The sequence below is a fragment of the Spermophilus citellus genome (genome assembly GCF_964194105.1).
Source record: "Spermophilus citellus genome assembly, chromosome: 10".
Lineage (NCBI taxonomy): Eukaryota > Metazoa > Chordata > Mammalia > Rodentia > Sciuridae > Spermophilus > Spermophilus citellus.
This window is the reverse complement of record NC_138197.1, coordinates 48,006,958-48,025,880: the sequence shown is the minus strand read 5'-3', so window position 1 is coordinate 48,025,880 and position 18,923 is coordinate 48,006,958. Positions and strand designations below refer to the sequence as shown.

Here is an 18,923-nt window from a genome sequence, read left to right as displayed (position 1 = left end):
GTATGATTACAAAGCCTAAAAGACATATTAAATCCTTAAGGGAAAAAATCGCAACTGGGAGCTGCTAAGTGCTAAGTCTTATATATTTTATGTGCATTAAATCTAAAATTTTATCAGTAACCATCTTAAGTCACATTATCTCTAAATTAAAAATAAAGCAAACACAAGTTCTATACTATCAATAGTAAAAGAACTGCCTGGGAAGCTGTGAAACATGCAGATTTTTAAGCCTACCTATAGAAGCTCTTGTTCAGTTTGCCTTGGATGGGACCCAGAAATCTGCACTTTTGCCAAATACCCCAGGAGATTCTGAAGTAAATAGTCAAAAATCAAATCTAAATACTTCTAAAAGAATAAAACAATTGGTCTATATACCATTTACTTCAAGTGACTGAAATATTCTTTTTCCAAAATCTATAACTTTTCTTGGTTGTAACTAAGCTTGAATACATCGTTTATTGATGAGTTTTCTAGTTAAAACAGAAAATCTGAACTATTATGGTTTAAAAATACATACAGAGGGGCTGGGGTTGTGGCTTAGTGGTAGAGCATTCGCCTAGCATTCCTGAGGCTCTGGGTTCGATTCTCAGCACCATATAAAAAAATAAAATAAAAATATTATGTCCACCTAAAATTAAAAAATAAATATTAAAAAAAAATACACACAGAGCCAGGCATGGTTGCCCATGCACTGAGGAGACTAAGGCAAGAGGATCACAAGCTCCAGGCTATCCTCAGCAACTTAGGGAGACCCTATCTCAGAATAAAAAAGAACTGAGAATATATACATCAGTGGTAGAGCACACTTGGGTTCAATTCACAGTACTGTAAAAATAAAAATAAAAAATACACACAGATAGAGATAAGATATAGATATAGGAGACACAGACTTTCAAGATGGTCCTGTAAAAATTTTTTAAGTCTGTCTAAAATTTGCACTTCTGAGAGAAATTGTCTCAAACATTTTATGGAGAAATACTGAACTTGATGCCATCTAAGGACAGCCCCTTGGCTTTCATCTTTTGTGTTTTGGGAGAGAACAATGTTGCAGAGGCTCAAACTCAGGGCCTTAGCCATCTAAGCAAGTGCTCTACCACTGAGCTCTCATCCATTACTTTTTTATCTATTTGAATCTCACAAGGTAGGTAATAAAATAGTAAGGCCTTCAGGTCAAATCACACGAATGAGGTAAAGAGAACAACAAATCAAACACGTCTGTGAATCTAATATACAATTTAATTAAGAATTCTATGTGGAAATTATCTCAATCTCAAAAGATTCAAGTTGGCTCCTTAGGTAACCACTTAAAAAGGTAAATAACTTTGCAGTCCACATCTGTAGGTTTCTTTTTTTTTTTTTTAAGTTGTTGATGGACCTGTATTTATTTGTATATGGTGCTGAGAATCGAACCCAGTACCTCATGCATGCTAGGCAAGCACGCTACCACTGAGCCATAACCCCAGCCCCATCACATCTGTAGTTTTAATAAACCTTTCTGAGATTGTTGCCATAACTAAATTATCTATGCTACAATCACTTATGTGAATTAAACTTACTTAATTGTACATTAAGCTTACTTAATTTAAAGAATATAAGGTATCTTCTACTTACAACTAAAGACTCAAATAAATAATATGGTTATATTACCTCAAAATCATCAGCTCCTAATTTGAAATCTATTATTAAAGACTTGAATAAAATTCTTAATACTTTCCTGATATTTTAACTGACATTCAAATTATATTTTCTTTCTCAAAATCCATGTCCCATTGTCCTATTCATAGGACAGCTATGAAAACTTAAATCGAGCAATTTTGTAAGAGTCCTATAAGATTCTGTAGAAGTTTTTTAATGTCCTGTATATATCAATTAATTATATATGAACTGACTGCATTTTTCAAATGGATGCCACGAGGTCCAAATTAGCTTCCAAACAACATTATAAAACTGACTGCTAATGGGGGGAAAAAATACGTTTCCAAAACTAGCACACAAACATAACCACAAAGAAAAAACAAATGGTACAACATGGACTTCTGAAAAAGGGTGAGCTCTAATAATATGAATCAAAATAGTTACATTTGTGGAGCTGTAAAATTTATTCTGTGTAGCAGAGAAAAATCAAGACACAAAATGATGATTCATTTAACTCTTTGTTTTTAAAAAAAATAAAATAAAATAAAAGACAACCTTGACCTCTTAAAAAACCAATTGAAGCATGAAGATTTTATTTGAAAATACAGGAATTTTCCATATAACTGAATAGTTTAGATATAGGCAACTGTTAAAATTAAAATACCTAAGGCAAAGTAATCTGATTTTTTTGGTCCCTTATTTTTTGTTTTATAAACAAGTTTGTTCTATGAAATGAATATGCAAAAGAAACTCATAAAAACAAAAATATGAAAGGTGAAAATTATATTCCAAAGGAAATAATAGATCGTCTTTGATTAACTTGCAGTTAAAAATAAAGCTGAGTGTCCACTTCAAATGTAAGATGAGTCCCTCACTTGAAATTCTGTTATAAGGTGTTATTAGGTCTTGAACTGAACTTAAAAGCTAATACATTGCTTTAATGCATAACTAATGCTTTTTTCTCACAAACGGCATTGAGATTTGGTTACTAATAAATAATGTAATACATATATACTATGATAATCATATGTAATAATACAATAACTCATTAACGGACACTGTCACGTACCCAATGTTTTAGAATGTACTGAAATTTAAAATAAAAAAGGATACTACATAAAAATTTTAAGATGCTTCAAGATAAAGATGTAGGCTCATTATGTTTTCAAAAGATATACTCTATAATCCATGATATCAAACATTGGGCTGGAGTTGTAGCTCAGTGATTGAATGCTTGCCTCACATGCGTGAGGGTGAGGCACTGAGTTCGATCCTCAGCATCACATTAAAAAAAATATATTGTGTCCATCTACAACTAAAAAAATTTTTTTAAACATAACAAGCATAATATAAACACGTTCTTTAAAATATGTGCTTACATCTACCATCTTTGACAGTGTTTGTTGCTTTGGTTGGTTTTCACATTGAAGCCATCTATTAATATTAATAACCCTTATATTACAATAGTGTAAACTTATAATATGATAAGAAGGGTCATAGTAATAATTCAACATGATTTTGACCATGTTAATGAGAATTCTTTGGCTTTAGTATATTCACAACAGCACACTTTGGATTAAAAATATGGTCTTCCATCTAAAATATCTTTAAAAAACAGTTTCCTATGAAAAGCTATAGCTTCATAGTTTCAATATACTTTTAATTAATATTAATTCTTTAACCAAAATTGTATTTTTAACTTTCAATTTAGTATTTGAAGGGCATCTATTATTTAGCAACCAAACCTCAATCCACTTTACCCAATGATATAATACAATCAAATGTTTCTTAGATATGAAAACAGAGAAAATTCGAACACAGCAAGATATGAACACTCACAAAAAACATTCCACCAAAAAGTATCAATTTCTAACTCAAAAAATGTTAAAAGCTATTACCAAAGCTTCTTGATTATTACTTTAGTAGATATAAATTTGGGCAAATTCAAATAACATTTTCTCCCTCTCTGGCTCTCTCCTTAGCATCAAAATGTCTAACAAAACAGCATAAGAAACAGGTAATAGAAAACCTACAGACACACTTGTTTCTAATACTGCTGTCTTTAACAATACTGTGGGAAATTTTCTGTAAATATGAAAACAAAGCAGTACAATGTCAATTTGTTGATTTTCTACAACCCTCATTACAAGCAGGTATAATTTAAAATCATAAAACCTCAAACAGGTTTCAGAATTATATGTGAAAACAGTATTTAATCATTATACACGTAAAAATCCAACAGGAACCATAAACTGTTTCTTACCAACCAATTTTTAAAAATATTTTACCATGACTTTATAACCTAAAAGAAATTCTTTACAGGCTTTGTGAATGTTTTTAATCTTTACATTTGAATTGCATTTATTGTTATTAATACAAAGATCAAAGAACCATTAAGAACATAGAAGCAGTCAATTTTACTTACTGCTAATATCAAATACCTACCTTGTTTCTCATTGTAGATTATATTCTTACACAATAGGTCATTATGGCAAAGCACAACAGGAGAGCCCAGGTTGGAAAGAATTTCCTTCATCCAAGTCATCTCTTCCTTAAGAATCTGAGAGCTTGGGATATCACTTAGGAACCTTTTAGTTTTAAAAGAAGAGTTATACCTTGTTTATCTTAATGACATTTTTTTTCAAGTTTAAGGATTAATATCTATTTTAAGTTATTTCCATTTAATTAGACACGCTCCTGAATTAATAGATCAATGTATTCCAAAAGCTGAAATACAGAAGATCTTTATAATAAACTAAATATGCATAAAAAGAAACAAAGCCAAAGTTAAAATGTAGGGCAGAGTTGGGCAAGGTAATAACACACACCTGTAATCCCAGCTACTTGGGAGGCTGAGGCAGGAGGATCACAAGTTCCAGGCCAGCCTCAGCAACTTAACAAGACCCTGTCTCAAAATAAAAAAATAAAATAAAATAAAAAGGGCTGGGGATGTTGTTCAGAACACCCTTAGGTTCTATCCCTAGTACGACAAAAAAAAAAAAAAAAAAAAAGTTGGGCAGAAAAATAAGATTTATAATTACAAAATTGGAGGAAAGAGTAACATAAATAGCTAACTGTTAACATTTACTAAATATTATTCTAAATATTCTGCATTTATCTCCATTTTATGAATAAAAAAATACAACAAAGAATTTAATAAAAAGTTTTAAAAGAATATTATTTAAAGTTATAAAAACTATTTAAAAATTAAAAATATCTACTTTAAGTTATGAAGAGTGAATGCAATATAAAGCAGGTACAGTTCCAAAAAAATCAATTGATTATTGTCTACCATTAATAATTCAGGAAATATAAGTACATTCATATTATATAATTATGTGAACAACAAACTCATGAGAAAATGTCTTATAATTGTGAGAGTAGAAAGGGCAGGGCAGCATGAGGAGAGAAACTAGAACTGTGGCTTTTCATTCTATACTCTATGATACTAATTATTATGCTACATTTGTATTAATTTGATAAAAATGAAATGACAAAAATGGGCTACTAAATTCCTCAACAGTATCATCAGGTGATGACTGCTGTTGATTTACTCTTTTCCTTCTTAATATTTGTCAAGTTCTCTTGATTCTTTCTCTATAATCTCTCAAATTATTCCTTAGTTTTCCATTTTACAATATAAATTTTTTACATTACTGAACTGTATGTATTTTCCCCACTACTGCACTGTTCTCTATAAATAACTTCTAAAAGTAAGTTCCTTTCAAAATGGAATGGCTATTACAGAATTTCAAAAAAAAAAAAAAAAGTACAGAGTTGAATGGAAATAATAGGGTTCAAAGGATTATAAAGATTATCAACAAGCTGATTATAATCATTCACAAACAAAAGGGAATTTTAATTGTTTTTGTTCTAGTTTTGTATTTTCTATTGAAGCAGAGTGTTTTCTCTCTCTTATTTACCATGGTACACTACTTGCTTTTCCAAAGTTTCACTAACCATACAGATTTTAAAGTGTACCTTAGAGAGTCTAGGAAATATAAGCTCAAAACCAACCTGAAGGGCTAGGTATATAGCGCAGAGTCACAGAGCTCACCTAGGATTCCATCCTATTCTCAGTACCACATGCAAAAAAAGACCTAAATAATCCCTTTTGAATAATAATAATAGTTTTAATTTGGCACTTATGAATCCAGGCATTGTTTTAATTAAGCACTTTATCTAAAACTATTCTTATTTCCATTTTATAGAAGAGGAAATGAGTTAAGATGATTTACCCAATGTTACACAGCAGAAATGCCTACTGGCAGAACTAGGATATGATCTCAATCTGGATCCAAGTCTTAGGCTCTTAATCTACATAATACTGTACTCCTTCAACTCTGCATTATCTTTAAAAATTAAAAAACTCTTGGTTCATCATCATCATTTACCTCTCTCCTTCGCACTCTGCTAAGGGATATACTATTAAGGTACATACATCCCCAGAACATTTCATTTTTCTTATTTAGAGCTAGGGTCTCACCAAGTTGCCCAGACTAGCCTGGAACTTGTGATCCTCCTATCTCAGCCTCCCAAAAGTAGCTGGAACAGGCATACACCACCATGCCTGGCCACCTCATTATTTTAAAATGGCTTCCCCAAAAATCTTTCAATAAAATGGCTATTTCAAGAAAGAATTGTCTATTTTTATGTGGTGGCTTCCATAATATCAACACACTACACATACTTCCAAAAGTTTGCCTATTCTAGCTTGAGGAATATAATATCCCTATGAAATTCCAACATTGACAAACCACTTACAAATACAAACACATACAGTTCTGTCCCTCGGTATCTGCAGGGGATTGGTTCCAGGATACCAAAATTCACAGATGCTCAATTCAAGTCCCTTACCTAGGCACATACTCTCCTATGTTTAAATCATCTCTAGATTACTAATAATACATAATAAGGTAAATTATATATAGCTATTATACTGTATTGTGTAGGGAACTATGACAAAAAAAAATGTACGTCTTAGTACAGAAGTAATTTTTTTCAAGTATTTTTTATGTGTAGTTGCTTGAATCTGTGGGTACAAAGCCTATAGAAACAGAGGGCCAACCACACAGAGCAGATCAAATTAAACTTTGAAATAATTAAACTTGAGGAGAATTTTTCCCTAATAAACTATAAAAATAAAAAGAAACAATGTGGGAGGCCAGCTAGCACATGACCACATCTTATCTCCCCTTCTGATTGGTGTGGCATTGCCGTAGGTCTAACCCAGAGGATAACCCCAATTTTTAGGGTGTGAGCCACTGTGTCTTCCTGCATGGGCATGTCTTCCCACATTCCCATGGGTGGAGCTATGCTCACCTGTTCTTTTGTAATATTACCCCTTGCCCTGTTTAGGATAGAATGTTCCATGGAAACGCCCTGTGTATATTCCCTTCTCTTACTGTGCCCTTGGGTGTGGCCTACCTAGATGTCAGTCAACCTGCTGACAGCAGATGTCATGAAGCTGAACTCAGCCCCCTGAAACCTGACCCCTTGCCTCATTTGAATAGCTTCTCCTCAGTAAAAGGGGTCAGCAGGTGCTCTTTCTTTCTTTCTGGGGATCCTTAAGGTCAGAGGAGCCGTCACAGCATCCCCAAAGAAAAAGGTATTTCTGTCTCGTGTGGTTATTTTGTGCAGCCCAGTTAGCCCAGTTCCCCTGGAGTGACCCATTGAGTGTTTTAGTCACGAGCAACCTGGCAAATAGAGTCCCTAGGTGGGCGAAAGTCTGAGTGTTTATGTCAACGGGAACGCAGCAAACAAGGAAAAAAATTTAAAAGTCCTGCTTGCCTACATGTTCTTAAAAAACAAAGACTTTCTAAATACAAAGATACAGACTTCACATGTTTTAGATATAAAGAACATAATAAAAATTTCCAATTTTATCAGTAATAACCATACTATATAAAAATACATCCATATTATTTAGATTCTAAATACTGATATATAATTTTTTAATGTAGAAATCAAGGAAATACTGTAGTCAGTTGCAACCTAGGAAGTCAGTCTTACAAAAGCTGTGTAAGACTCCAACAAATGAATGTTAATATTCATTATCTGGCATTTAAGTTATCACAGTAAACTAAGACAACCCAAACTTATCCATGTTCCAATATTACCATACTGTTCCACAGTAGATCTGTCTTTTCTCAAAACAACTTTGAACTAAAAAGAATTTTTTTAAAAAACCCTCTATGGAAAATTCATAGTAGGCAAAAATGTATGCATTCATAGTGATCTTTATAATTATTTCTAAATATGTGCTCAATATTTGTTTCTTGCCCCTTTGTGTACCTTCCCCCTTCGGTGGGCAGGATCTTCAGGGGGATAGAGAGGTAGTTACTTTTGTAGTGTCATTTGAAAGTCAAAGAATCAAGCTTTTTTAAACTTCAACACAGAGATAAACAAAATCAAATTTTAATACATAGAAACACTGTAATTACTGCCTTTTAGTCCCTATTATAGAGCAAAGCGATGAAAACAACTGCAAATATGAAAGTAGTTTTACCTTTTATTAATGTCTTCATCTGCAAATCCTGTGGGAATGAGAGAGAAATATTTTCCCATCTTGAGCCACAAATTAGATTTTGGGATCCAGCCATTATGTGCATGGATAGCATGGACTTTAGCAAGCTGGCGCGCTATCAGCCTATTTAAAACAAAACAGCATAAAAGAAAAAAATTAGCATCATAAAGTTTACATCTATTGCCATAGGTTTTTCATTTAACTAACCTTTAGCCAGGCTTCTCAAATCTCTCCTAGGTATTTCCATGCATTTCCTTATGAAATCCAGTTTTAGCAGACAAACCCTGCTAAGTCAGATACCCTCAATATCTACTACTGATGAGGGTTTTTTTTTATCCTCTATCATCAGCGACGTGATGTCTGATTACCCTGGACTACCTTCAGTGAACCATGTTGGGCTAGTTTAGCCAGAATGCCCCTTACTCTTGATGTAACCTCAGCAATTTTTGATCCACCGACCTCACCCATCCTGCTCACTTGGCTATGAATTTCTACTAGCCTATCCTATATTTGGAGTTGAGCCCAATCTCTTTTCCCAAACTACTGTAAAATCCCACTGCTGTGGTCCCTATACCTACTGTGATGGTAAAATCAACTTTATCACTCTTAGTAAGTATCACAGAATAATTTTGTTAAGTTATGGTGCCACAACTCAAGAGAGGGTCAGATTCATCATTTGACCTCTCAAGCAGGACCCTAAGTAACTTTGAAGCATTTGTCTTCACTTCTGACCAACTAATGGGCAATCCACTGGTGAATCAGACTCCTAAACTACTGCTGTAGACAAACATCCATTGAAGCTATCAGGAACAGATCCTGATTCTTTAGATTTTCAATATACATTATGAAACTGGGCTTGAATCCCAGGCTTCATTTTTTTCTTCCTGGGTCTCCTTCCAGACTGGAGATTATTCCATGACTTCCTAAACTGTAAATCCCTTCCTGGCTGTGAGGCCTACCTGCGCTCCCTATGGGATCATGCTTCACCCACAGGAACTTCTCTGATACCCCTCTTATTGAATCCTTGCTAACTAAATACTCCATCAACTCTGTCTACCTCCTTCTTATTTGCATAGTATTGCTGAGGAATTTTATATTACTTGCGGAATTTCTGGTTTTACTGGTCCAGGGTACAGTCAGGGCATCGACCCAAGATATTTAAAAGCTTCCCAAATGACTTTAAAGTAATCACTCACTAACCTGTGATCTAATAGCATAATTTTATAAGATTTTTATACTATCATAAACACTATTGTTCTAATCTACCTAGTTTTTAGTAATAAGAATCCTGACTTTCCTTAGAAGTTCCCATTTCCCTCATTTTTTTAGTTCAAATGGTTCTTATAGAGCTTACTGAAATAATTGTATCCCATTTGCACTACTATATTTAGGAGTAAACATATAACCAAGACTTGCCCAGAACATTTCATTGCATAGGCCACAGTGACTACCCAACCTAAGCCAAAGAGAATTGATCCTGCATTCATTAATGCTATTCAGAATATAGAAAGAAATCTATTTTTATGTCAGTCTCATATGTGCATAGGAAACAATGCACAACTGAACTTACAGTACTAAAGCACCAGGTAACTTGACAAAAAACGCAGGTGGTAATAAAATCAAAACAAAGGAAAATATGACTACATATATGCATACACATACACACACACATTTTAAGCTGTAATAACTGGTTTGAAAACTTGAAAGAGGGGGAAACAGGCGACTTAAAGAAACAAACAATCTGCATTACATAAAACTCAAGCAACCTCTGCCAACAAAATCTAATGTCACAGAACTATTTAGTGAACAAGTGAGACAGATAATTCAGGAGATGGGTACAGATCAGAAAAGGTCTTTAAATCCAACAAATTTTATTTGCTATGTTTTTTAAAAGCAAATGAGTAATACTGTTATTTTTCATCGTTTTACCCCCAAGGGATATAGAAGACCCTGACTTGCAAACTATAAAACATGATTTTAGAAGGAGTCCACTTGCTTATCTAGAGTGACTAGAATAACAATTCTAGTGTAAATACTTCAAAAAGGGATAAAATGGTATGGCCACAACTTCAAAAGTACTTACATGTGAATGGAATCTATTAAGTATGAATAGCCACTAACAGAAAATATCAATTAATTTTCAGTGCCTTGACTTTTCTGGCAGAAGGCTGGCTAACTAGGGCTGAGCCAGAATTTGAACTGATAATCTGACGAAAAAGCCAAGTCCTTTCCAATATAGAATATACCTATAACAGTGCACAAAATTAGTTGGAGTTACATTGAGCCATTGTATTTTCGACCTGAACTTAAGCAAATAATTAACTTTCCCTGATTCCTTATAAGAAAAACAAAAGAGTTGGCCCCATTATATAGTTTTGAAGTTCTCCTTCAGATTTAATAGCACATGTTCCTTAGAACCAAGAAAAAACAACTACATAAAAATCTAATTTACAATAACTAAAAAAATATTTAAAAGGAGGGGCGGCAGGCGGCTGTGGCTGTGGCTCAGTGGTAGTACACTTGCCTGGCACATGTGAAGCACTGGGTTTGATTCTCAGCACCACATATAAATAAATAAAGGTCTATCAACAACTAAAATATTTTCAGAAAAATATAATTTAAACTTTTATATTCAATAATGACATGAACTTCACATTCAAAATTATATACAACACATCCCACAGGCTAACATCCCATTTCACATCAATTTCCTCAGTTACAGTAATATAAAGAATAAATGCCTATAAACTATAGAGGCAAAATTTTTCAAATAGGTGATTGTGTAAAAAAAATTTCTCAAATACAGTTACTCCTCAAAATAAATTTCAAAAATTACGGCTGGAATTCTGACATTTAGTGTTATATAACACCTTAAAAACATTTTTTGAATAAGGTGATATATGCCTAATCTAACAGAAAAGACTTATATTATCTGTGATCCTCATAATATAGCATAATTAATTTTTGCAAAAATAAACATCAAAATTTAACAACTAGTGTTCAATATCTTCTATAAATATCAACATTTGCCCTAATTATAAATGCATTTTAAAAATAAAATTAATTACATAACATGCAAAGTTAATATTAAATAGTATCATGTGTAATGTGATTAGATAAAAATGTATCAGCATGTTATTTGATATGCTAGGCAATATTTTACTATAAATTCAGAATAGAATAGCAGCAATAATATAACAGTAATAATAGTAACTTAATATTAATAATATTAAATAATAGTAATAGTAATCATTATTATCACTGTTACTATTACTATATAATCTCTAATAATACATATACCATAATACTGTTACTATGTTAATCTCTATTAATAATAGATTGCTATTTTTACTATTACTCTAACACTATGACTAAGTTATACTTCAAGAAGCAAAGACCATGTCTTATTATTCTACTTATTCTAACACTCAGCATTTAGAAGATACTTAACATAATATCTTATGAATTAGAGCCAGTTATTCTGGCAACAGACTCGGCACAGTGCACTGAGAAATTTACCGTGAGACCAAGGGATTCTTCCACTATCAGATTCATCGTAAGGTTGATTAAAACTTATTTTGAGGGGCTGGGGCTGGGGCTCAGCAGTAGCGCACTTGCCTGGCATGTGTGAGGCACTGGGTTCTATGCTCAGCACCGCATATAAATAAATAAAATAAAGGTCTATTAACAACTTATAAAAAAAAAAACTTATTTTGAATTTTCTGTTGTCTCTGGTAATATAATTTCCTTACAGTCGTATAGTATATTTTCCTATACAAAATAATCATTCATTTGAAATACTGCTTATTTCTTATGTAAGAAAGCCACTTCTAGTTTCAGTTTTTTCTCAAAGTCTAGAATTTAAGTCAATTTCTACAGATTTCAGAACTACTAGTCTTTTTATCTTTTGTATAGCAAAATTAACAAAGTGTTTTAGTACTTTTAGGCTACTATAACAAAAACATCATTAAGACTGAGTGTCTTAAACAATAACACAAATAGGCACCTAGCAGATGCCTGTAATCCCAGCAGCTCAGGAAGCTGAGGCAGGAGGATCACAAGTTCAAAGCCAGCCTCGGCAACTTAGTGAGGCCCAAGTAACTCAGTGAGACCTGTTTCTAAATAAAATATTTTTTAAAGGACTGGGGATGTGGCTCAGTGGTTAAATGTCCCTGAGTTCAAACCCCAATACCAAAAAATAAAAAAATAAAAAAGACAGAAATTTCTTTCTCATGGATCTAGAAGTTGTGAAGTACAAGATCCAGGTACTAGTAGATTCCACCATGTCTGGTAAAGGTTTTTGCCACTTTACTGCTCCACCTTTACATGGTCAAAGAAATGAACAAGCTTCCTCAGGCCTCTTTTAATAAGGGCAATAATTTCATTCAGGAAGGTTTCTCTTCCATGACTGATTACCCCTAAAAGGTAAGGAGGATCATGAGTTTGAAGCCAACCACAGCAACTTGGTAAGGTCCTAAGCAACTTAGTGAGTCTGTGTCTCTAAAGTAAAATATTTTTTAAAAAGAGTTGGGGATATGGCTCAGTGGTTAAACACGCTAGGTTTAACCTCTGGTAACTCTTAATACTATTGCTTTCGGAATGAGGCTTCAACAAAAACATTTTTGAGTAGAAACATTCAGACCATAACAGAAATGAAGGCAACTTATTTACAATAAATCTCCATATGTAAATAACAATTATAGGATCTGGAGATGTAGCTCAATGGTTACAGCACCTATCTAGCATGTATGTGTGTGGCCCTCAGTTAAATCCCCAGAACTGCAAAAAAAAATAATAATAATAATTTTTAAACCACACAACTGAGTCCAATTAAACCATATTACCTACATATTTAAAACTAGGCTTTGGTAAGAGATTTAAAAAATTAAGTATGTCCTAATTCTAAGCACCAAACTCATTAAAATTTCTGGCAAACTGAGCTTAAGCAAAACATGCAATTTGTTAGGAAAGCTTCCATTACAAAAATTAATAGTTTTTACTAATAAACAAAATTCAGCAAAGCTGCAGGATACAAATCAACATGCAAAAATCAGTTGCATTTTTATCCTAACAATGAACAAAAAGAAATCCCATTTACAATAGCATCATAAAGAATAAAATACAAGGCTTTTACACCAAAAACAACAAAATGTTGCTTTAAAAAATTTAGTACATAAATTAATGAAAACACATTCTATGTTTATGGATTGCAAAACAATACTGCTAAAACAACACAACTTAACCCAAAGAGATCTACAGATTCAATGCAATCTCTATCAAAATCCCAAAGATGGATCTTTGCAGAAACAGAAAAATCTATTCTAAAGTTCACATGAACTCAAGGTTCCCTGATTAGCTAAGACCACATTGAAAAAGAAGCATAAAATTGGAAATAGTACAATTTGTACTTTCAAAAATGTTTTACAAGGCTGGGGTTGTGGCTCAGCAGTAGAGTGCTGGCCTAGCACATGTGAGGCCCTGGGTTCGAACCTCAGCACCACATAAAAATAAATAAATAAAGGTACTATGTCCAACTACAACTAAAAAAATAAATATTTTTTAAAAATGTATTACAGAGCTACAGTAATCAAAACAGTACGGTACTCGCACAACTACAGACATGTAGACAAACAGAATAGAGAACCCAGAAATAAACTCACACATATCCAATCAAAACGATACTCAACAAAGGAACTAGGGACCATTCAATGGAGAAGGATAATAAATGGGAAAAATAAATATCTACATGCAAAAAAAAAGAAAACTGAATCCATTCCTTACACTACATATAAAAATTAACTCAAGTACATCAAAGATCTAAATATAAGCCTAAAACTATAAAAACTCAAAAACATGAGGGAAAAAACTTATTGACAGTGAACATTTTACAATGATGTCTTATATATGACACCAAAAGCACAGGCCACAAAATTAAAATTGGTAAATTGGATTACATCAAAATTAAAAACTGTGCAAAGGACAACATCAAAAGAGTGAACAAGCAACCCACAGAATAAGAGAAAATATTTGCAAATGATATATAGAAAATCTCTGACTTTCAACAATACTTTCACACAGTGTGAAAGTGATACACATTCAGCATAAACCATACTTCAAATTTTGACCCAGTCCCAGGATAGCAATATGCAATAGGATACTCTCATGCAATGCTGGGCAGCAGCAGCAAACAGATCCCTGTTGGCCACGTAATCACTAAAGATGAACAATCAATATTCCACCCTGAGCTGTGTTTGTTGACCTACAGTGTTCAGTAGGGTGGGTATGTTAAAGAATTTACAACTAATAATATTGTTTCAGCTTAATAATTAATTCGTCAGGAATAATTAACTTCTTGTAAGTCTAGAAGAATCTGTATTTGACAAGGGATAATTATTCACAATATATTATAAACCCCAACTCAACAAAAAGAAACAATCTAGCCAGGCGTGGTGGCACACACCTGTAATCCCAGCAGCTCAGGAGGCTGAGACAGGAGGATCAAAAGTTCAAATCCAGCCTCAGCAATCTCAAGGTACTAAGCAACTCAGTGAGACCCTGTCTCTAAAATACAAAATAGGTCTGGGGATGTGGCTCAGTGGTTGAGTGCCTCTGAGTTCAATCCTCATTAACCCCCGCCAAAAAAGGAAACAAAAAATTGTAATTGGATGGTAACAGACATTTATCCAAAGAATAAACATAAGGCCACTAAGTATATGAATATGTGTTCAACATCACTAATCATTAGGGAAATGCAAATCCAAAGAACAATATGATGCCATCTCACACTCATCAGGATGGCTGTGATCAACAAAAAAACAAAAGGAAGAGAACAGAAAACAACTATTGGCAAGAATGTGGAGAAAATGGAACGCTTGTACACAATTAATGAGAACATAAAATGGTGCAGCTACATGAAAACCAGTAAGATGCCTCCTCAAAAAATTAAATAGAATGACCACATGATCTAGCGATTTTAATTACAGGTATGTATTTTTAAAAAAACTTTTAAAAAGTAGGGCTTCAAAACTATAGCTGTACACCCCTGTTCACAGAAGTATTATTCACATTAGTTAAAAAAAAGGAAATAATCCAAGTGTCCATTCATGTATGAATGAGTAAACAAAATGTAGCATATAATAAAATGGAATATTTTTAATATTTTTAAGCCCTAAAAAAGAAAGGAAAAGCTGAGCTAGAGATATAAATCAGTGGTAGAGTTTATGCTTAGCATGCACAAGACCCTGGGTTCAATCCCCAATACTAAAAAATAAATAAATAAATAAATAAATAAATAATTTTTTAAAAAAGGAAATTCTGACATGCTACCACATAGATGAGCCTTGAGGACATCATGCTAAGTGAAATAAGACAGCCACAAAAATACAAATACTGTATGATTCCACTTACATGAGGTACCTACAGTAGTCAAATTCATAGAGATATGAAGTAGATGATGATTGTCAGGGTCTAGAGGAAAGGGGGAATAGGGAGTTGTTATTTAATGGATATAGAAATTCAGATTTGCAGAATGAAAAGATTCCTGGAAATTAGCTGCACAATAATGTGAATGTAATACAACTGAGTTGTATACTTCAAAAACGGTTAAGATGATAAATTATGTTATGTGTATTTACCACAATTTATATTTTTTGAATAAAATAAAATGCTTATAAAAAAGAAACAGCTCTTGGGCTGGGGTTATAGCTCAGTGGTAGAGCACTTGCCTGACAAACGTGAGGCACTGGGTTCGATCCTCAGCATCATGTAAAAATAAATAAATAAAATAAAGGTATTGTGTCCATCTACAACTAAAAAAAATTTTTTAAAAAGATATAGCTCTTTAAAAAATCTGACTAAGGCACTTTATTTTCTATTAGCAAATTTTATAAACAGCTGGGTGCAGAGGCACACACCTGTAATCCCATCTATTTTAGAAGCTAAGGCAGAAGAATCCCAAGTTCGAGGGCAGGCTGGGCAACTTAGCAAGACATGTTTCAAAAAAAAAAAAAAAAAGGCCATCTCAGTGGTAGAGGAATTCTGGGTTCAATCTCCAATACTGGGAAAATAAAGGTATAGACAATAAGAAAGAAAAATATGGGGCTGGAGTTGTTGCTCAGTAGTTAGAGCACTTGCCTAGCACATGTGAGGCCCTGAGTTCAATTCTCAGCACCATATTAAAAATAAATAAAATAAAAGTATTGTGTCCATCTACAACTAAAAAAATATTAACAGAAAAAGAACTGATATGATAAAAAGAACTGGAGAGGTAAAATTTTCTAAAAAAGAAGAACTGAAAAGTACTTTTATGAAAAAGAAAAAAAATACTTTTATGTCTTAATTAAGATGTTTTCTTTAATGTTCCTCCCCTCACCCCCATTACCAGGGATTTAATGCAGGGCTTCACATATGATAGGCAAACACTTGTGTACTGAGCTATACCCCCAGCCCTTATTTCCTACTTTTTATAATAAAATACAAAATATTAGAAAAATCCAAATCCAACAAAGTATAAAAAGAATCACAAATCATGCAAGGTAGAACATCCCAGATATGCAAGACTGGTTCAACATGTGGAAATCAAATTATATTATCCATCATATCAACAGGCTAAAGGAAAAAAAAAATCACTTGAACACCACCTATTGAGAAATGCAGGAAAAAAATATTTCGAAAAATCCAAAATCTATTTATCAAAAATTCTTCAGTAAACAGATATGAAAGGAGAACTTCCTCGAGTTGATAAAGAATACATATTAAAAAAAAAAAAAAACCCTAATGGTAGAATGACAAAGAATATCTACACACTACTACTTAATGATGAGGAAACAAAACTTTCCTACTAAGGTAAGGAATAATGCAAGCACATTCTTACCACTCCTTAACTCTGTACTAGAAGTCCTAGCCAATGTAATTAAACACAATGCATACATATAATATTGAATGTGAAGAAATAAAACTGTTTTACTTTGCAAATAATATGATTATGAAGAAATTTTTTGATTAAAAAAACTCCTAAAATAAGGAATTATAGCAAGGATAGAGGTTCATACACAAAAGTCAATCACTTTCCAGATTAAGGATGTGGCTCGGTGGTATAGTGCTTGCCTAGCAAGCACAGGGACATGAGTTTGATTCAGATTACCCAAAAGGAAAAAAAGTCACTTTCTATATGCCAGTATCACTTTCTATATGCCAGTAATAAGTGGAACATGAAAATAAAACGGAATTATCTTTTCAAGTTGCACCAAAAATGAAAAACTTGGATATAAATCAAACAAAATGCAAGATTTTTATACTATGAACTATAATGAAAGAAATCAAATAGCTAAATAAATGGAGAGATAATCCATGTGCATGGATAAGACTCAATACTGCCAACTTGATCTACAGATTCAAACGAACTCAAATAAAAAACCCAGCAAGTTATTTTGTACATACCAAACGACTCTGAAAGTTTATACGGAGAGACAAAAGACCCAGAATAGGCAACACAATGTTGAAGGACAAAAAACAAAGTTGGAGAAATGACACTTCCTGACTTTAAAGATAAGATACTGTGGACTTTGCAAAAGGATAAGCAGATAAGGGACAAAACAGCTCAGAAACAGACCCACACAAATAAAATTAACTGATCTTTGACAAAGGAGCAAAAGTGATGCAATGAAAAAAATATGGTTTTTTTCAACAAATAGTGCTAAACAACTAGATATTCAGAAGCAGAAAATGAATCAACATACACCTCATGCCCTCTATAAAAATTATCTCAAAAAAGGATTTAAGGAACTAAATATAAAATTTAAAGCTAAAAAACTCTTAGGGTAAAAAACACAGAAGAAAATTAGCAGAACTTCAGATTTATTGATGACATTTTAGATACATCAAAGACAAAATCCACAAAAGAATTGATAAACTGGACTCAGTAAAATTAAAACTTTGTTTTGTGAAAGATACTGCCAAGAGAATAAAAAGACAGAGAGAAAATATTTGTTTGGCTTTTTTGTTCGAGGAGGGGTAGGCACATTGTTTTGCAGTGTTGGGGATGGAACCCATGCCTTGCGATGCTAGACAGCACTCTTCCAACTGAGCTAAATTCAGCCATAGGAGAAAATATTAGTAAAACACATGCAATAAAGGATTATTATCAAAAATATACAAATAACTCAAAACTCAGCAATAAAGAACTTTTCATAATCTTTTTAAACAAACTCAAATAGAAAAGAACAGAATTTATATGATTATCCTTTGACATACTTAGATGGAATGGTTCCAGGAACCCTTGAACCTCCAGATTATTCAATTCAGTTTTTCTGGATGTTCAATTAAGTCCCTCATATAGAAAATTATGTAGTTATTCGTACATACAATCATACAGAATCACAAACATCATATACAATCCTAGCTTATACTTTAAGTTCTCTCTAGATTACTTATAATACCTAAAAAAACAATGTGAATAGCATATAAACAGTTGTTATGCTTTTTGTTTAGGGAATAATGGCCAATTTTACATGCAACCCACAATGTGACAGTTCCATGACAGTACCTTTAGCATGCTTTCTAATAAATCTGCAACAATTAATTTCAAACTACATTTCTTCCTTTACATCTGTCACTGGGTGCTTTTAATTAAACTTCAGTAAAGATTCCCCCAAAACAGGCAAATTTTTGAGAAAAACTGAAAAGTAATTTGGGAAAATTCCTAAATGCTTTTTAATTTTAAAAATTTTCTGAAAATCTCAGCAATACTTGTTACAGAAACTTT

At 32.9% G+C, this 18,923-nt stretch overlaps 1 protein-coding gene across 1 annotated transcript in view; it reads right to left on the bottom strand.

Moving 5' to 3' along the window:
• ETNK1 (ethanolamine kinase 1) overlaps positions 1–18,923 on the bottom strand; it is a 64,712-nt gene that overhangs the window by 18,995 nt on the left and 26,794 nt on the right. The window contains exons 3-4 of the mRNA XM_081309272.1: positions 8,144–8,284; positions 4,081–4,223 (exon numbers count right to left, since the gene is read on the bottom strand). Of these exons, the coding sequence (XP_081165398.1) occupies positions 4,081–4,223; positions 8,144–8,284 (284 nt within the window). The remainder of the gene's footprint in view (positions 1–4,080; positions 4,224–8,143; positions 8,285–18,923) is intronic.